The 21,502-nt window shown below is 35.6% G+C and overlaps 2 protein-coding genes and 1 long non-coding RNA gene across 3 annotated transcripts in view; 1 reads left to right on the forward strand and 2 right to left on the reverse strand.

Moving 5' to 3' along the window:
- The window catches only part of LOC114880931 (metabotropic glutamate receptor 8-like), a 207,224-nt gene that overhangs the window by 86,435 nt on the left and 99,287 nt on the right, over positions 1-21,502 (forward strand). The window contains exon 2 of the mRNA XM_046287428.1: positions 11,352-11,535. Coding sequence (XP_046143384.1) covers positions 11,377-11,535 — 159 coding nt within the window. The 5' untranslated portion in view covers positions 11,352-11,376. The remainder of the gene's footprint in view (positions 1-11,351; positions 11,536-21,502) is intronic.
- LOC114881604 (protein maelstrom homolog) lies at positions 4,633-7,908 on the reverse strand. The gene is made up of 3 exons (XM_029198432.2): positions 7,668-7,908; positions 6,092-6,293; positions 4,633-6,025 (listed from the first exon to the last, which is right to left on the reverse strand). Exons 1-3 carry the CDS (start codon positions 7,806-7,808, stop codon positions 4,926-4,928), a joined length of 1,443 nt encoding a protein of 480 aa, XP_029054265.2. The 5' UTR covers positions 7,809-7,908; the 3' UTR covers positions 4,633-4,925.
- On the reverse strand, positions 12,838-13,702 carry LOC123988213. Its single transcript, XR_006829779.1, has 4 exons — positions 13,460-13,702; positions 13,282-13,339; positions 12,939-13,179; positions 12,838-12,873 (listed from the first exon to the last, which is right to left on the reverse strand). It is a non-coding gene; the product is annotated as an uncharacterized LOC123988213 (long non-coding RNA).

Consider the following 21,502-nt stretch of genomic DNA (forward strand, 5'->3'; position numbering starts at 1 on the left):
GGATTGATGCACCCCAGAGTATATGGTGAGAGAAGGGTTACAAAGGCAAAAACTAAGAGTAAGAGCAGGGAAATTAGCCTGGGTTTTTGAAAGGAAGCTGTGGGAAGGAAGGGGAAGGAAATTGATAAGAGAATGCTGGGAAGAATTAATAAGAAGAGAAACAAAGGAAGAGGAAAGTTTTTTATAGAAAGAGGAATAGAAATACCAGACCTAGAAAGAAGAAGATGTAATGAGGAGATGGGTTATGAAGAAATGGAATGGGCAGACAAGCTGATGCAAGAGAGTGAAAGGTGGGAAAAGATAATAAAGTCAAGGTATAATAGATGATACATAACAGTTAAGAATCCGGGAATTCAAGGATACCTTGGAAAAGGATGGAAGGAAGAAAGATGGAGAAGGATAGCCAGATTTAGATTGGGGAACGAAGTGAAAGAGGCAAGATACTGGGAAAAAGAAGAGTATAAGAAATGCAGGATATGTGAGTGGGAAAAAGAAACCTAGGAGCACGTCTGGGAGGGATGCTGGATAAGGAAAGAAAGAAATGAAGGATGGCAGGAAAAAGTAAAAAAGATACTGGCAGAAGACGAGGAAGGAGAAAAATGGATGAAAGAGATAGAGGAAATGAGAAGAAGAGCAGGGGAAGCAGAAGAGAGAAGAGTGAACACATAAAAAGAGAAGAAATAGGAGTATAGTATGGAAAGAAATGGAAGAAGAAGACAAAGAAAAAAGAAGCAGAAGAATCAGAATCATGCTGCAAATAGAGCTAGGGGGAAAAAGTGGAAATAAGGAAGGTAACTGAGGTGACAGGGGAAGGGGGAAGGAGAATTATCCTGACGGAGCTAGAAGAGGAGGATGATAGTAGAAGAATGCTGTGGAGAAAGAACAGAATATGGGAACGTAATATGAGAATATGTAAGCGTAGAGGAGGATCTGTCAAGAGAGAAAAGGAGAATGAGATGGAAAATAAGGGAAAAAGGAAAGAGAGAAAAGAGGAAAGGGAAGAAGGGTCGAATATAGCAATAATCCGAAGCTATGGGTGGACGGCGAGGAGTGGAAATGGGACGAAAAGGAAGGAGAATGGAAAATACAGTAAGGAAGATATAGAAGAAGAGGAAAGATGAAGAAACGAGAAGGGGCAACTAAAAGGAAAGGAAAGAAAATAAGAGAGAGGCTCAATCAACAGAGAAGACTGAAACTACAAATTATAATTTAGGTTAAAGTTAATCAATAGTGGAAACCAAAAGCAAGAATTTAGTTTAGTTTAGCTTAGCTTAGTCTAGTTTTGTTTCGTTTTAGTTTTGTTTAAATGTTTATCTAGAAATAAGGACTTTGAGTTAGAATTTATAATTTTTCAAGTTAGGATATGATTTTTGATACGATTTTGATTTTGATTTTGTTTATGACTTTGTTTTTGTATTTTTTCTCATTTTACTTTTTGGTTTTATATTATTCAGGAATATATGAAGTTAAGTTTGTTTGTTAAATATACAGGGCGTCCCAGCTTAAGTGTTATAACTCCGTTATTCCGTAACTATTAATGATACAAAAAATTATTGATATGGAAATTGCATGCTAAAATGGGGCCTATGTTTTGTCCGAAGTGAAAAATCTTTTGCATTATTAGTTTAAGAGATATGATGGTCAAGTTTTGTTTTTTAAATGGAACCATATATTTTTTTCAGATCATGTAATAGTGCTTCTCAAAACGAATTCATTAGTAAGCTTTAATGTATACACTCGATTTTAATTAGTTTTCAAGATAAAACGTTTACAAATTTCCCGATTTTCAGTAGATGCTGTAGACTCTACACTAGGAATGGGAGACCCAAAGAATAACCGCACTTGCCGCAACAATAGGGCCGCTTTTACGACTTGCCACTCAAACCGAGACGTATCTACTGAAATTCGGGTAATTTGTAAACGTTATATCTTGAAAACTAATTAAAATCGAGTGCATACATTAAAGCTTAATGAATTCGTCTTGAGAAGCACTATCACATGATCTGAAAAAAATATGTAGTTCCATTTAAAAAACAAAACTTGACCATCATATCTCTTAAACTAATAATGCAACAGATTTTTCACTTCGGCCAAAACATTGGCCCCATTTTACCATGCAATTTCCATATCAACAATTTTATGTATCATTAATAGTTACGGAATAACGGAATTATAACACTTAAGCTGGGACACCATGTATGTAAGGTTGGGGAACGCTCCTTAAAAACGCCACGCAATCCTGGCAGGGAAGCGTCAAATAAATCTATCTATCTATCTAAGTTATTTTTTAAATTAATTAATTATTATGGTTCCAGAGTTTCAACTCAATAGAGTAAATTTTCATTATATTGCCGCAGACGAGGCTTTAAGTGACATTTTTATAAATAATAATATAGCAAAAGCTCATTCTATGCAACAATTAACGCATTCGAGCCTATTTAAGTAAACTCATCCTCAGTGGCCAATTAAGGGGAGACCTAATGAGGGCTACAGTCATGAGCCCCATTATAAGCCTCCCATTTACTACAACAAATATTAAATAAAATCTTTTTTTAATGCTTAATTTTATATACCCTTGAAGGTGTGATAGCCTCGGGTCCCAGACATCTTAATCCAGTCTTGTCTATACCAATGCGCGAAATTCAAAGAGGTCAAAAATCGTTCAAGAGTAAAGAAGTCGACTATGCAGCAATATAACGAAATTCTACTAGTAAAACAAAAATATAAGGCTAGACACCATGTTTTAAAGACACAGCTTGTATAACTATCTGATCGTCTCGAAAGTTTAATCTATTGGTTACACAGTAAGTTTTATTTCTTAAAATAGGCTCCTTTTTTGAATCATGTAACGAAATCATAAATGTCTTTCACGTAAAATAGTATTGACTTAGTCTCAAAATATGCAGATAGTACAGGGTGATTCTCTCGCAGCGCAACACAAAAGCCGTCCCGCGCAATGGAACCCCTGCTGCTTCGTTTCTTGTCTTCGTCTCAGCTATAAACACACACAAAGCAGTTTTGGGTCCGGCGATATGGCCCCTGGGTCTTTTCCCTCGCAAACACAGCAGGGTTCCATTGTGCGGGACGGCTTTTGTGTTGCGCTGCGAGAGAATCACCCTGTATTTTCAAGAGTCCCTTAAACCCTTATTGCGGTGAACGATTTGAACTCCTAGATCAAAGATAAACTATCGATGGAGTCGCATTCCGGACGATGTATTATACTAGAACACACATAAAAATCGAAGCAGCCATCTTGTGGATAGAAAAAGATTCCTCTGCTCCTGGATAACATTCGCCCTGGATAAATCACCCAACTGACAGTTACAGAGTTGAATTGGGTGGTTCTATCTCACCCACCAGATTCCTCCGACATCTCCTTAACAGATTATCATCTCTTCAACAGTATGGCAAGCACTATGTAACAATATATTGTATATATAGAAGCACTCTCGAAGATACATACTTATGTACACTGCCCATGTATTTTGAAGTTAAGTCGACACAGTGTACATAAAGGACCTCTATAATCCCATTAGATGGTGGAAGGAGATTATTAAATGTAATAAAGCCTATTCTGAGGAATGAATGTCACTGTGTATATATTTATCCAAACTGTTGCATTTGCTTCTAGTAACATAAAGAAGAAGAAGAAGAGTATGTATGAGAGCCAGTGGCTTTCAAAAATATTCCTTCACCCTTTAAAACAGAATAACTTTTTTAACACCTTGAGTCTAAGAAGATTTTTGGAAGTCTACAAAATTTTTTAAAACTGCAAAATGTGTATATTTCAATGGGTGGATATTAAGACCAAATTAAGATTTCTGGGATCCTGGGGCTATTAAATCTTTGAGAACCCTCTTGGTAGATAAACTTGATTCAAAAATTGAAATTTATTCGTAAAGAGAATGGGCAACAATAAAAAAAGGTCGCTTAACTTTTACATTTAAATTATACTTTGAATAAATAATTATTTATAGAATATACGTCCAAATGATTAATTTGTTGCTCATAACATTAGCTGTTTTAAAGTTTCAGATTCTTTTTTCTGCAATTAACATTTTTTGTACTATTTTGAACAATAACAGAGTTAAAATTAAATAAAGTATTGTATTATTACATCTTCAAACCTTTATGATTAAATTTCGTTTATGAGTGAATATCAACCAGAGTTACGCAATACGTTTAAGATTCAAGTGGTAGATATACCTCGTTCCAGTCATACTGGAGAATCGCTTGGCGACCTGAAGCCATCCTTCGATAGGGTGTGACTACGAATTTCCATTTCCTTTTCCGGTAGAAAACACTCGCTGCCAAATGGTGGCTGCGGAATGAATATCGACAGTGAACTTCTATTCTCGTTTCGTATTTGCACAAACTTTACTCTCTTTACCGAGGCAATACCAAACATTTAACTAAAATTTTACGTGTATAAATGTTCCATTTTTCTGAAGTTTACATTCGCACCAATTTTTATAAACCAATATAAATAGTGTACTGTTAAAGTGTAAAAGTGAAATTTATTATCTATAGAGTACATTGTATGTTAATAGAATAATCATTATATAAATACTTGGAAATAATATGTTATTCATTTATAACAAATTGTTACAAGAATTAAATGAAATTACAAAATTTTTAATTGCAAATTGTTTATTTTATTTATAAAAATAACATCATATTTTATCAAAATTTAAAAATAACATAATTGATACATCTATTTTTCATCTTTGGTAATAAAAAATCTTAAGTATTTCGTAATATATGTATGTAATATATCTTTTATAAAATAAACCTTTGTACATACATCATCTTATGTAAGTCAAATGTAATAACCAATTTTCACAAAAATGATAAAAAATATCAAAATGTAGTAATACTGAATAAATGGTAAACAACGTTGTAAATATTCTACATGTTTTGTACACTTAGGTACGACAACGTCCTCTTCCCAGTGGAAGCTTGATATTCTTTACGTCTTTCTTTGGTGTTTTAGCTTCTCCTCCTAATGGCGGGAAATCAGTTACATTTAAACAATTAATATTTTCCTTTATTTCATTTATAGCTAATGACGTTGTTTTAGGAAGGCGTAATGGTCGACCAGTTAAAATTGCATTGTTTGATGGTGCATTGAGTTTGCTATGATCAATGACATCTACTCGCTTGCTCTCATTACGTCGTCGTAATTCTTCTGCATAACTTCGTTCAGACACTTTTCTTCTATGTTCTTCAGTCACTCCATTCCATTCGATCAATTTTGGCTGATCACTGAGACTTATGAGTTGCAGCTGAGTATCAATGCCCTCCTGCTCTGCAACTTCTTGATAGACATAATCGATTGTTTGAGCAACAGGGAAATGTACTCCTTCGACCATTGGTACACCAAGAAATTCACAACAATAATCGCATATTGTGAAACCCCACCTTTTTATTATAGACATACTGCAGTACTGAGATGAGCCATCGATACATTTATGAAAATCGCATTCGAGATTACAGACAGACAAGAAAGTATCTTTTCCAAATTCATTTTCAGCGACTACTAAAGGTATGGTGCAATCGTCCACACTTTGTGTAGCAGTATTTCTCAATGAGCCAAAAAGTGCTTCCAATGAATAGATTAGAAAATCATCCGAAGATACTCCAGCTGCATGAGTCATTTTCGTTAATAATGATTTTACTGCAGGGACTAAACCTTTTGATGTAAACAATGGGGGCAATTTGTTTCCAGTTTGATTATTTTTCAGCAGTGCAATCAATTTGTTATACATAAGTAAGAAGTCGTTTTTTCCTTGGGAAAGCTCCACAGGTATTCTATGGGTCTGCTGGCTTATTTCAATTGCATCTCTTTTCCATCCTAATGGTATCTTTGAATTGATAATTTCATGATATATGTTTTCTATACCATTTTCCAAACTAAATTCTCCCACTGCAAATTCTGCAGGGCAATAATCATATTTGTTGATTCCAATTACTCTTGTGAAGAACCAATTTACATGTATGACCATAAATTTTAATTTTTCCAAATCTGTAATTAATTATAATACATTTTTCTTTTCCCTAAATATATGAATGTAATATGTTGAATACTTACTCTTATGTTTAGTACTCATGGTAATTATGGATTCTATGTACTGAAGCATATTTTGATGATACTCTTGCTCTCGTTTATCAGCTGCTGCAACCTCCTCTACACTCTCTCCAAGTGCTGTTTTTTTTGTTAAACTTCCTTGAGTCTCAATCTTACTATCTTTTGCTCTTTTATTATAATAACCTTTTTCTTGCGAGGAAAGATTCTGCATTAAATATAAGGATGTATTTATGTATATATTATCATATTAATTGTTGTCATTACTAGAAAATATTGCTTCATTATATTTGTATAAATGTAATTGGATTAATCTACTTCTTGTATTTAATGTAGCAACATTTGTGGAAATGCATAGATCAAAGAACAACATTCAAAATAATTCAGTGATTTTTCTGTTTATTAAATAGCATTTTAAACTTAACCAGAACCTACATTAATCATTTTACATGTTTATTTATGTAATAATGAAATCATTTTGAAATCAGGGAGAGAAAATAAGATATTTAAGTTTCATGGTAGGCTGTATCTTTCACAGTTTTTTGAAAAATAACTATGCACAAATAATTCCAGTTTAAAAGATTTAAGTATTAATTGGAAATATATAAACATTCTATTTTATGTATAGAATAGACTTGGGTCACTGTATCATTTGTGGCCATTGTTTTATTTATTCTTAGGGCTGTTTCATTAAAATAAATTAATAAAATTCTTTTATGACCTAAAAAGCAAGTCATAAAGCAGAAATAAAAAGTGCTTGAACATTTTCTTACTGTAATTAAATTTATTAAATAGATGGAGATTATGCAGGCAAAAAAAACACAGGAAAGGAAAAAGGATTAAAAAGAAAAAGAGGCTATCAAAAACAGAAGAAAATAAAGATTACATTCATAAAATTAAAAGAAATAAATAAGAAAAAAACACATGAAGTAAAATATGCTGTAACCAAGAAAAACTGAAGAACAATATTGGCAGTTGACACTACTTTTGTGCAAGTATTATATTACTTATTCAACAATTCAAACCTATCATTCTTAATATGGGTGTTTCGCATTACCAGTTTTATAAGTGGTCATAAATGGAAATTTGTCTACTCAAAAATGATATTCTTGTGACCACAAATGATACAAAAATGTTTTATATAATATAATGATGCTTCAAATAATTATGTTTAAAACATAATATTTTGATTTTTTGTATATTTTAAACTATAATATATTCTTCATTTCTATTCTATCTTTTATTCAGTTATGCATCAGTATATGCTAAAAAAATCATTGTAATAATAACAGTCTATCTATTCTATAGAACAACGAAACAACTTTCCATAATACACTGATTACGCTACATTTTAATTTAACAGACACGTGGCTCGCACGACCTTCATGTTTTCAACGTGAAATTTCAAAACAGAAGTTACCGTTACAATGAACGTATCAACGTATATTGTTTGTTGCATTTAAATTAAGAAGATTTGAATTATAGATAAAGTTTGAAAGTTGGCCTTGATGGGGTCCCAAATTATATAACTATTGTTCGAAAATATGATGCAAAAGCGTTAAATTTAAAACTGAAATCAGACCTGCCATTCTTCGCTACATTTTGAATCTCGTTGCACATCTTTTAAGCCTTCAGGGAACACTCTTCCTCCAGCTTCTTCCCGCTTCTTCCAGTCAAGCATAAAGAAATAGAAAGCATTCTTTCCTTTAGTCTTCTTCGACATTGTATTGCACGTGTTCACCCTGTTCCTCGTCAAACAATCAACTATCGAAATTGCGTTGTTGGAGTTCGATATACGGATCCTAAAAACCGGTAGCCGTCTAGCGGCGAACCACCCAAACTAAGCGGAAGTAACAGTATAGTTCCTTTTCCGGTACAGTTGTTATCGGATAAGTGATCATCACGACTAGGAGACAAATAGCCGTTGAGAATACTTTTCATTTATGTATTGTTATGTATTGTTATGTCAGTGTTGAGTATGATTCGCATTATTTTCAATTATGGAGAGTGTGAGTACATACATACAATAATGTTTTATTAAAATGTTTCAATGGTTTTCAATATTTTTAATTATAACCAGCTACTTACTTCATATTGACTATAAGTAGTTATGTAAATAAATAAAATTGTAAAAGTATTAAATATAACAAAGTCACAGGTTTGTACATAAAAATGTTAAAGAATATGTTTAACATGGTTAACAATAAAAATTGAAATGTTGAAAACAGTTCAAAATTGTTATGCAATTTATAAGTAAGTTATATATTTTAAAAAAAGTGTGTTTATCTAGAATACGATAAGGCATGACTTCTTAATACATTGACTGTCATATTAATAACCGATGTCCGACGTTTCAGATTTTGTATAATTGAATAATTAGTAAAAGAAAAGAGAAGGCAAGGTAAAGGTTGAATAGTTGCAGTATGATATTAATAACACAAAGTTACTAATTTAGAAGCCTACATTTGAAAATTAGCTGATCATATCCTTAATAATTACTATAGTTGTAGTATATCTAATTACATATGGTTTTTTCTACTATGGCAGTTAAAGTTAAACTAGGCAACTACTTAGTCAGTAATGCGCTTTCGTAAGATTTTTTCTTATAGGAGGCTTACATGCATAAGTGACATTACAGCCAGGAAAACTATCATACGATAAATACATATACACTGTCCACTAATCACAAGAAGTCCCACGAGAATAACACAATCTGATTGGTCGCGCCCCACCTCAGCTCCCATGTATTATTGGTCGTGACGGCCGAAGTGATCACATGTATGTACAGTATTGCCTCGTAATAAGCAAGTGGTCTCGACTTCGAAATAAGCAAGTCGCTATCCCCTCTTCTTTGTTTGAAGTCGCCCGCAAAGTGAGAGGTACGAGAAATGAGTGAGAGGTCCATGAAAGCGCGAAGCCGATGTTTAGGGTAATAAATTTCACGCTCGACTGAGCAGTGACATCGGTTAGTAGAAGAAAGATGGAATATATGTATATAATGCTTTCTATCCTTGTTCAAAAAATAACATCGCTGCTCGGCCGATCACTATATGATTTGCCGCTACCTCGGATCTCTCACTCGTTTCTCGCGTTCTCTATCGTCCCGTTTCGAGAACAAAGTCAAGCCGAATAGCTACCTCCCTCGAAATAAGCAACGGTTCGGTCCCGAGCCACTTGCTTATTTCGTGGCAATACTGTACTATGTAATTAGGTTCGTATAAAACTAAGGGCTCAATCGATGTGTGCGTAGTATCCTCTCTTGCCCCCTGCCGTCCCGCAAGACTTCTTGTCATCTGTGAACAGTAGATACAGTTACGACATCGCGTGATTTAGCTGTTATGGACCCCACTTACGCACGCGTACGCAGTTTCCTAGTGAGAAAGAATTTCACGAAGGAGCATCAATAAACCTAAAAAACAGTACAAAATACAGGATGTCCTAAGAATACCGTACAAATCAATATGTAATCGCAAATTTTTCTCGCAAAAACAAATCTAAAGTTTCTTTATTATTATACAATCTGCGACTTCTTTTTTGAGATATTCTCAACAATCAAACCCCGTAAACAACATAAGAAATTGAGTCAGTAGTCTCGGTAACCTGAGACCCAAAATATCGGATCAACGTTAGCTTCAGTAACGTCTGGGAAAATTCGGGAATGCGATAAGAAACCATATTAAATAGAAGGGCCACGCGTGCAGAGCAGAATTAATCAGTGACGACTGCAGAGACAACCCTTCATCAACCGAAGAGAACATATTGTACTTGTTCAACAATTGTAAGAAGTCTACCACGGATCTCAGCGTTAATGAAATAAAGTTTTTTTAAAATCTAAACAACGTGGTTTCGCCCGCAACAATATAAATAAATATAAATTAGAATATTAACTTCTAACATTTGAGCAGATAACCTATCACGCATTGTCCTGAACCAGTATTCAGATGCGTGAAAAGGCATGGATGCACGAACAGTTTTTTATTGATATACAGGGTGTCCCAGAACTGGGGTAGGACCCGTGGAGGGATGATTGCTGAGGTCATTGTAAACAACTTTTTCCTTTGCCAAAATGTTGGTTATGGCTTCATTTTCGAGTTATTAATTGCCAACATTTTGGCAAAGGAAAAAGTTGTTTACAATGACCTATCCCGGTTCTGGGACACCCTGTATTGTGTAGGTATATAAGTAAAAAAGTATTAGACAGAGTGTCTCATAACTCCTGTAACACCCGAAAATAGGGGGTTACTAGGGTGCTCCTGAACAACTTTTCCCTTTACCACAATGTTGATTGAAGTTTCGTTTTTAATTATATTAACGAAAAATACTAGAGCGCTGGCTTTCAATCGCGCTCGGCCGTGGTCGTGAACAAGCGTATTGGCACAGCGTGGATATCGAAGGAAGCGTGCGACTAATTCCACATTGTTCTTAATTTAAGACGATGTAACATTTGTTGTACGCTTCCCTCGATATCTACGCTGTGTCGATACGTTAGTTCACGACCACGGCCGAGCGCGGTTGAGAGTAACTATTGATGATACAAAAATTGTTGATATGGAAATTGCACGGTAAAATGGGAACTATGTTTTGGTCGAAGAGAAAAATCTTTTGCATTAGTTTAAGAGATATGATGGTCAAGTTTTGTTTCTTAAATGGAACCATAGCAAGTCGTAAAAGCGGCCCTATTATTGCGGTTTCTTATTCTTTGGGTCTGCCGTTCCTAGCGTAGACCTCCGCTGTGGCACTTACAGCAATAATAGGACCGCTTTTACGACTTGCTACTCAAACCGAGACGTATCTACTGAAAATCGAGAAATTTGTAAACGTTATATCTTGAAAACTAATTAAAATCGAGTGCATACATTCAAGCTTAATGAATTCGTCTTGAGAAGCACTATCACATGATCTGAAAAAAATATATGGTTCTATTTAAGAAACAAAACTTGACCATCATATCTCTTAAACTAATAATGCAAAAGATTTTTCTCTTCGGCCAAAACATAGACCTCCTTTTCTCATGCAATTTCCATATTAACAATTTTTTGTATCATTAATAGTTACGGAATAACGGCTCTGTTACACTTGGGCTGGGACACCCTGTATGTCTAGGCTGGTCTACTATAGATATATTTTCGGTATTTTCTAATTGGTGGGTTCAACGGGCCCTTGTATTGGTCTTTCTAGGATTAAACAAAAATGCAATAAATATTAAATAAATACGATTTAATTATTTATGGTGTAAGTATTACATACTATTTTTATTCTGTTCCAGGCAGTAGAAAGCAATTTCAACTTCAATGACCAAGATGACCGTAGGAAAGATTTTAACATGGATATCATATTCTCTGGTTGTAAGCGAGTGCCACAATCGAAAGGCGCACGACGAAGATGGCTCGAAGCTAATACGTATCAACGGTGACATAATCCTCGGTGGAATTTTCCCTATGCATGAGCAGGTAAATTTCCATCGAATCTTATGATAGATTATCTCAAATAAGCGAAGGAAAGTCACACTCTATCTATTGTATTCATCGCTTCATTGTCCTAGGGAATTTCATTACTTACTAACTTTTTGGAAAAGGAATTAAACCACTTATTACATTTCTGAAACTTTAGAAAGTTTCTAATTGCTTTACGTCCACGAAATTGAATTTTCAGTTGTACTTTTAAACAGATGTAAGTTAATTTCCGACAGATTCAAAAGTTAGACTACTTTCTGTTTAGAAAAAATCAAATTTCTGATGTGATCGATTAACCAAGGATGAACAAGAATTAACATTTACGCTATCTAAGATCAGATTAATAAGACTACGCTATGTACCCCTCGAAACCCTGCAACTTTTGTAAAAAGCCTTTTTTTCTAAAATGCATTGTTTACGAGATATTCCATCTGTTATGTTTAAAATTTAATACCCTGTATGTACAGGGCGTTCGACAATAGGCAGGACAAATTATTAGGAGGTGATTCTGGGGGTCAAAATAAGACGAAAATCGCGGTTGTTTCAAGTGAAAACGCCTAAAACCAGCAATCTGCACAGAATCGACGATTGAACGTCATGTCAGAAGGGGCGTGTACAGTCATTGCCAACAGTCGTTGAATAATAGAAGCTCACCACGTAATATGTATTTATTACGTACCACCCTTTTCTCCCGCCCTCAAAGATCCCTTTTTTGACTTCCCTTTTGATCGCGTAATGCAACGAACCTTCCCTGAACCCTCCACCCCGAGATTCCAAGCCGCTTCCACCCCAGTTTCTCATCCCTGCTTACTCCCTTGCGAAGAGTGTGACGGCCGACCGAGGTCAAGTCGCGAGTCCCCGTCAGGCCCTCCAAACTCCCGTATTTAATGCTGTAACTAAAATTAGTTTGGCGCAGAAAATCCAGGCAGCGCTAGTGTCGATACAAACACATATAGATGATATCGGTGAGGTACACACACCCAAGCATATGGTCCCTATATACGTGTGCATGGTCTTACTTATTCAAAACTTTCAAAAATAAAAATAATGAAAGGGGAAAAAATGACAACAATATATGTATAATAAAGAAAATATATTAAATTTTTACAAAAATATAATGAATATATATATATCAATAATAATATACAATTAATCACAATCATACATACAATAAAACACACACTCTGCTCACAGATTATACTTAATATATTAATACTATGTTAATGGTTTTATATATTGTATATGTAAACTGAATACTTACAATCTTCTTCTTCATTTCATTTCTTCTCTATTTTAATAGAGGCAGCCTCTGATATGCAATATTTATTACAGCCTCTGTAATAATAGTTTTCATTAACAATTATTTACATATGCTATAAAAAGTATATAAGAGTTATTACCAAATAAGTTCAGTGTTGGAACTGCTGATGTTAATCTTTTCCTCATGAAGCATTTTTCTTTAAAGTAGCTGCTACAGACCACCTGGAATTTCAGTTTTCAGGTGGAAGCACAGACTTTGGGTTGTCACATACTTCCACCTACTGTGCCATCCTCTTCTTATCCTTTCTCTCTTGGGGGAAGAAGAACATCCTGCTGTTTTCGTTAATACACCCTCTGATGCTGCATATTTTCTTTCTCCTTCTTTTAAGATACATTTTAATAATTAAAATTAAATATATTACTAAAATAGCAATGTAAACAGTTAATGCTTTCAGTAACAATTTAAAAAAATTCTGTACTTACTTAATTTCTATCTTCTCCTCCTGTTGCTGCATCTCATCAGCAGAAGTTATTGAAAAACCTAAAAACGTAGAAAAAATTAAAAAAAACATCTTTTTAAATAATAATAATAGTCATAATGATAATAGCAATAGTAATGACAATAATAATAGTAATAATTATAATAATGGAATTCACTAACCTGAAAATTCTGTCACCACTGTCACCCACTGTGCGCCATATTTCTTCAGTCTCTTTAAATTTTGAAACAATTGAAAAACGCGGCGACAAATTTCGCGGGAACATGACGTCACGATATCTTTAGTTGTGTATGTTAAAATCAGTGATACAAGGTATGCATGTAGAGAAGCGACATCAGCGCTGCCTGGATTTTCTGCGCCGAGTTAAAATTTGCATCAAGTTCACAAGAGTGGAGCTTGGAGGGCCTGGTCCCCGTCGAGTGTAAAGACCCACAGTTTTCCTCTTTTCCGATTGCCACGAGAACGTGAATGGCGCCCAACGAATTTTGAAGAGCATATTGTACGAAAATTGTACAGAGTGCACCCCCAAAAGGGTCACAATATATATTTACAATTAATAAATAATTTTTTATCAAAATTTTTTAAAAGTAAGTGAATATTTTATTGAGATTGGATATTTAGATAATCCTAACGTGCTTTTAAAACAAAAATTAATATAATTAATTAATTGTTAATTAAATTTATTATTCTAATTTAATAGAAATTATAATAATAGGTAATAAGTTGTTGCAAGTAAATATGTGTGCCGAATTACATCGTATTTGATCTCATTTTAATTAGAAAAATTCAACTTTGTTAGCAAAGGTTATATAACAAGAAAACTAAAAATAAAAAAGTTAACATCCTCTTGGTATTTAGAACAATATAATACGCTTTTGATCTTTGCCGATTGTCGCGATCGCGGCTTCTCTTTCTTTTTCATTCGCTATCCATCTCCGTGTCCGAAACTTAGTATCGTCAATTTAACCAGTAAATATAGTCCAAATTATATCGTGTTTCGTATCATTTTAATCAGAAAAATGTCAGAAATATCCTGGTAAAAGTTTTATAAGAAAAAAATGAAAAATAACAAAGTTAGGTCGTTGCATTAGAATTACCTCATTGATATATCTGATCTCAGATCATGTTACATTATGTACTGGGAAAGTGAACTTCCGGGCGTCTCAGGGGGTGTATCCTTCAACGGTGGAGATTAGTTCTTCGCATTTATTAGCCAACCCGTATCTAAAATTGAAAATCTTGAGAAGGAGACTATAGCATTTAGACTTTCTGTTACTTTTCTACAGGACAAACGGTAAGAGTTATCGAAAAAATTCTTGCGCCATTGTATTTAGTGGGTAAAAATTTCAACGAATGGCCGAAAATTTTGTTTTTCCACTTCCGGTCAGATCGGAAATGGCCGACAAAGGGCTGGCTCTAGAGTCTAGATCATTTTAGCTTGTTGTTTAGATCTTTTTCGCAATTGTCGAATCTTTACTGCATACATACTGTGACCCTTTCGGGGGTTCACTCTATATAATTTTGTCGTTACTAAACTCTCTCACAATCCGTTAGTATAATCGTTGGGCGCCAGCCACTCGCGGTGGCAATCGAAAATTTGGAAAAGGGGGTCAGAACGGGGGTCGTTACAAGGGATGGGACACGGGCACTTACGTCCTTACAATCTCGCGGGGGAGTACGCAAGGAGGACAAGCGTGGGAGGGGAGATCTCAGGTCGGGAAAGGTTCCCTGGAAGTTCGTTACGTTACGCGTGAGAGGAACTTTGTGGACGGGATTAATAGGGGGGTTGGACAAAGGAGTTTCGCAACGTGGAGACGTTGAATCGTCGGTACAGTACGCGGACGCGAAAATACGCAGGCGAGAAGATTGCCGTTGCCGAAACTCAAACAATATAATCGTAGTAAGGGAAGGGCTTACCCACACTCTTCACTCGAACTCTCACACTTTACGCTTTCTATAATCGCTTTTGGTATCTCGCTACTAAAAATCTCACAATCGCTGTATACTAAGATAGCCTAGGGCTCAATGACGGCTCGTCGTCGCTGCCGTGACGACGGGACCGTCGCGGGATGATTTTTGGGGAGGGGATGGGGAATAGGAAGGGGGCCTTTTCTGGCAACGGAATAGATTGGTTATCGATTGTCGATCTGCCGGTGTTCGGGGTCGATGGGGCCGGCGGATCTCCTGCTGTGGCGGGTGGGCTGAGGTCTTCGGGCTCGGCGACAGATGGCTCCGGGTGGACGTTTGTATCAGCTTCTGGGCCGCTTCGTCTCTTTTTCCGAAGTCCCGCGTTGCTTTTCCTTTTTGGAAGGGTTGAAGATCTGTCGCCGGCCTCGGAGCTCCTTTTTGTGGGTGATCCTTGTTGCCTCCTTTCCGTCGCCTCCATCGGCCCGACACCGGTGGACGGGGGAAAGGGGTAAGGTGTTGGAAGGGTTAAGGGTCATTTTTAGGTGGGAGGTGAGGTGGGAGAAGCGCAGCGATTGTAACGGGGGGGGGGGGCACAGGTGTCACCACGTTACAATACATAATGTACACTCAGTCCCATCGAAGTTGTCGCAGTGAAGTTGGCGCGCTAACGCAATCACGCCGCGGCGGCGTTAGCGCGCCAACTTCACTGCGACAACTTCGATGGGACTCAATGTACACTCAAGATGACAGACAGTTACTGTGAATGTGGGAATTCCTGTCAAGACCTTAATCATATCCTATGGGAATGCCTTCTACTATCGAACGCACGGAACAAAATGCTTCAAAATCTAGCTAGACATGGGTGGAAACCACCACTGACAATAGAACCTTTCCTACAAGGGCCGAATTTATCAGCAATAAAAATTATTTCAACTTTTTTGCGTGAAAGTAAGATTCAGATTTAACCATAACTCAAACACTTGCTATTTTACAGATAAGGCATTATTCGGTCAGACAAACACAACTTACATTTTAGTTATGTAATATTTTGTCCAGCATATAGGAATTTGTTATCGCAAGACATGTAATTAATTACTTGATGTATGTTAGTTTAAGTTTATGTAATTTTAAGCTAATCATTGTATGCAAAACTTATGAACCGAATGTAGGTTCGAAGTTCTATTAAATAAAGAAAGTACACTCAAGGTGTCCTAGACTTTTAAAACAAAGCTTAACCAGCCTGTTTTATAAGCAAAATTAAAATTAACTGATTTATTAAAAAGTTATTTAAAAGGTATGAAATTATAACGGACTGGGGTTTCATCGACTCAACATGAAAATACATGGCCGATATCTATTTGATATGTTTATGTAAATTCTTGTGTTTATTTGTTTAGGTCGTTTGTTTTGACTCGTGGCAATTTCGTCGTCATTTGCCCGAACGTCGCGTCGCGTTAAATTCAAAACTAATTGTTTCTAACTGTTTGTTCTTTCTGGTCTCCGAAACGATGAAACCAGACGATAAAAAAAAACTTTGCCCAAACTAAACTAATTTATACTCGATCTTATCTTTCTTTAAAAATTCGCGTACGAAATCTTATAAAGTAACGGGTCTCAATGCGTTACGAACGCCGCAATATTAACTCCGATAACTTTTCTTGCGAAAAGTCAAAATTCCAATCAGCGTGTCCCCCGAAGATCGGTTCCATCCTCTCTAGCGCCCTTAGCGCGTCTTCGTCTAGAGAGGGTGGGGCGATATCGGTGCATACACGAGAACCTCGAAAGTCCGGCCACGTCAGAGTTTTTTCATCCAGGTTGACCGTCGAAGGCTGGGGTACCATTACGAAGTACCGAATTTTAATTTACCCTTCGGAAAAGCCAGTTTATGACATGAGTGGAGCAATTGAGGACGAAAACGAAACTTAAAATCGGACTCTATTATTCAAAAAGGTAAACGGTTACTGCCAGAAAATGCTAAAATGCCTAAACTCAAAAATAGCCTTTCTTCGAAAAACTGTCATAAACTCCCTTCAGAAATTCTCGCACATCTGTTCCGTCGAACGGTCGGAACATCGTTGATTTGATTGGTGGTTTGTATTGAAATTAATAATACACAAAAATATTACTGTTTATCTATCGTGACCCATTTTGATAATATTCAGCTTCTGAAAATAATATTTTCCCGTATTTCTAAAAATAACAAAAATATTTCAGATAGACAAAGTTAGTACTTACACTCATGATCAAATCACGCTTCCTTGGAGACGAGAATTCTCAAAATCTTAATTTTGATGATATTAATATTAAAAGTAATTTATAAAATTTAGTATCGAACTGAAAAATATGAATAATAACATGAACATCAATTGAAATTTTTCTACGTAAATGTTCCTACGTAAGTGGTGGAAGGTCACAGCCAAACTTCAAAGGTGGATTCAGTACGTTAAAATAAGAAAAAAAGTTCATATAAACATATACTCGATATCAGTTTGTTTTCAAATTACAGCCGCTTTTGTATTATACCAATTGTCTAATTTATATTTTCATAGAAATTGTTCAAAGTGGCCACCTTCGGCTTGAATGCAGGCTTGCAATGGACTGATTGAAACCCAGTTCTTCTCTATTGTTCGGCAAAATAGTGAGGAGTTTCTCTGAGATCTGACGTGGTTGATATTTCCACTTCCGATCAAAAATAGTGAGTTTCATCAATAAATTTTGAAAAAGATCTTTCAATGCTGATTTCATAATTGGTATTCTGTTTATTCTAAGACGAAGTTCTTTTTCCTTAAATTTTTGTTGGTTTTTCGTCATTTAAACCAACTTCCGGTCCAGACTGAAAGTCGAGTCGTTCATCATTTTGATGCCTTTTTTATGCTGATTCTAAATATCACATTCATTTTGAGATCTGATATGGTCAGTATTTTCACTTCCGGTTTTGTGTCACTTTCGGTCAGAACCGGAAATCCAAAACCCTTAAACGCACGGTTTTAGACCATGAGAAACATAATAGCAAAAACCGTTTCCGTTTATCTCTTATCGTTTTTCTCCAAAGAAAGACAGACAGACGGACACACTAGAAAACCTTTAGGAAAGATACTCCAAAAATTACAAAATAGTGTTTACATAGCAGACAAGAATGTCGTACATAAGATAAAATTACTTATAAACAGTCGAAGGAAGGAATCAGCAGAGTCATATGAATTATTGGAAAACAGAAATAGTTGTACATAATTCGAAACCATACGAACTTTTTTTCTTATTTTGTCGTACTGAATCCACCTTGGAAGCTATGCCCACATGTATTGCAATACCTTGTATATGGGTTCCTCTCCCCTACATGGTCATTCTCGCAGGGGCACCTACGAAGAAAGTTATTGTGAGTTTGAGTCTTGTGGGGTTATAAACCCGCTCTGCCGTCCCCAAGCTCCTGCTTATGCCGGCCGATCTTTAAAAATAAAATAAATCTACTGTCCAGTAGCCACCACCACCAATGGTGCCAGGCAAGGATGAACTGCCTTCTCATGGTTTCGCTAATTATTGAATCAGGTACCGAAGACCCAATACTTAACTGTTACGCCCGTACCTACGGAGAGGGATGGGAGCCCGGTTGAGGACAGGACTACGAAGAAGGAAGGGATCCCTGGACACAGTGTCGGCGTTAGGAGGGGGTGCGATCGGGCAATCTTCCAGGGCGTTAGATCTGTAGGGGGCGCCGCAGCCTAGTATGAGAATATACCGATATTTTCTCATTGTCTCTTCTCTCTATCTACATCTCATATGTAATATTACATATATGCTACGTATATATGCTGCGGCATTTATGTCTACATCTTCCCTGACGCGTTTTTTATCCCTCGAATGGACGGCACGATAATCTTGCCCAGGGCGCCAATATTGCTAAAACCGGCACTGCCTGGACATCCCCGTTTTACATAGGGAAGAATGATTTGATCGCGAATATATTTCACTTTACATACAGGGTGCCTCAGGTCGTGCAGTACAACCAAGTGGAGGGTGTTTCTATAATAAAAAATAAGCCAAAAAAAAGAAAAATAAATATTTCGTTTGAACTTTCATTTTCGAAACACGCGTTTAGGAATGTTATTTTTCTTTATATATATTAGAGGATGCAATCTTTTAAGATAAAATAATGCATACAATATCGTCCTTTTATGACAAATAATTTGCTGTTGACTTCTTCCAAAAATTCTAATTCATTTTCAAGATATGTAAAAAAGATTAGTTTTCGGAGTAACACTTGCTGGCGATTCTCAACCCTTAAATGAACGAATTAACGTGCATAAAAAATACGTCTCTAACATTTTCTGATGTACTGTAACATATCAGAAAATGGAATAAAATAATTTTTAACAAAAAAAACATCCGACTTCGAAATGCACTAAAAAGTGTAAAATAATTTCTACTTCATTTATACCAATATTCCATAGCTATTAATAATATTTTTGGCAAAGGAAAAGGTTGTTTAGAACCACCATAGCAATCATCCCTCTTCGGCTGTCGAGGTAGTCGCGTGACACCCTGTATATCCTACTAAATATGAAAGGTTTCACCGCGAACGATACATTCCTTGCAGAGTAACATGAAGGAATAGATTTTTTGCTATAACAGTAGTTATTAACAAATTCTATAAATTTTTGCAACTGGGATCATCGCGGATATACCTCCTACTAAATATGAAAGGTTTCATCGCTATTGGTACATTCCCTGCAGCATAAACGCCGGAAGATATAAATGAAGTATTACGTATTTTGCGATAAAAGTCGTTAGGAATGAAAAAATACAAAAAGTTTTTTGCGGGACCAATCGAGGGATATACTCTACAAGATGCAAAAAGCTTCGTTCCGATTGGTCCATCCGTCTCGGAGTAATCGGCGAACGTACGGCGCACGTACATGAAATAGTACATCTTTCTGCAATAAAAAGCGTTCGGAATGAAAAAATATAAAATGTTTTTTTAACGGGACCAATCGGGACACATACTTTCGAAGACACAAAAGGTTTCGTTTAGATTAGTTCATCCGTCTCGGAATAATCGGCGAACATACATTTAGAAAAAAAGCCGTTAGGAGTGAAAAAATGCAAGATGTTTTTTTAACCGGAACAATCGGGAGACATACTCTACCAGATGCAAAATGTTTCGTTTCGATTGGTCCATCCGTCTCGGAGTAATAGGTGAACATACATTTAGAAAAAAAAGTCGTTAGGAATGAAAAAACGCCAAATATTTTTTTAACGGGAACAATCGGGAGACATACTCTACCAGATGCAAAATGTTTCGTTTCGATTGGTCCATCCGTCTCGGCGTAATCGGTGAACATACATAAAAAAAAAAAAATATACACATCGAATTGAGTATCCTCCTTCTTTTCGAAGTCGGATAAAAAATCGAAACTCAGTTTCTCGAAAATGAAAACAGAAACCAAAAAATGTATTCTTTTTTTGGCTTATTTTTGCTTGTAGAATCTTTCCCTTCGCGGTTGTACTACCCGATCTGAAACACCCTGTATAAAAAATTACATCAAAATAACAAAATATATTGTCTATTTTTACGAATAACTATATTTCGATTCATTACATTTTCTGTTTTTATATTCATATTTTAATTTTATCATTTTCTTTTCTATAGAAATGTTATGGTTAAATAAAAAGTCTTATTTTTCTATTAGTTTTTTCTAATTTGTTATAAAAAGGAAGGGTACATAAGAGAGACTAAAAGGATGCACTTATTCGTTCATTGCGTTTTCTTGTAGCTTTATGAAATCCTATCCTCAGGCAATATTTTTCTCTGAAGATAAAAGAAAGCCGTACTTGTTTTATCATCAAAGCTGCTTAAAAATCTGGACATTATACTGAAAGAAACGAAATTGGAAAAAAAAATATCATAAAGACTGTTACATTTATCATAACCAGAGGAATTAGTATGAAATTAAAAAATTAATTCTTCCTTTGATGAATTTTTACTGTAAAATGGTTAAGATCACTAGCTTCTGATATTGATCCACCTCCTGCAGTAATTTGTCATTTTGTTCGCAGACACTGAATTGATTACTTCTTCATGGTCACTGAGCTGCTTTTGATCTTGATTCAATAAAGTTCCTTCTTTTGAAGTTCTGTATTCCGTAATTTCTAAGATCGTTGGAGTCTTTCTCGAATCGACAAATGCTCTTACACTATTTTTAAAATTCAAAGGAGTTTGAAAATACATGTGCAAATGGGAACCAGTAGCGTAACTTGTAAGTAGGGACCAGAATAAATCTAATCTCCCTAAAAATGTG

Source organism: Osmia bicornis, chromosome 10 (genome assembly GCF_907164935.1).
Source record: "Osmia bicornis bicornis chromosome 10, iOsmBic2.1, whole genome shotgun sequence".
Classification (NCBI taxonomy): domain Eukaryota; kingdom Metazoa; phylum Arthropoda; class Insecta; order Hymenoptera; family Megachilidae; genus Osmia; species Osmia bicornis.

Bases quoted from the DNA above. Each gene is read 5' to 3' on its own strand.
- LOC114881604 (XM_029198432.2), bottom strand. From the start codon at position 7,808: ATGTCGAAGAAGACTAAAGGAAAGAATGCTTTCTATTTCTTTATGCTT. The intron at 6,294-7,667 runs GTCTGATTTCAG...TATTTAATGCAG, and splicing joins AATGTAGCGAAGAATGGCAG to AATCTTTCCTCGCAAGAAAA. The intron at 6,026-6,091 runs GTAAGTATTCAA...AATTAATTACAG, and splicing joins CATGAGTACTAAACATAAGA to ATTTGGAAAAATTAAAATTT.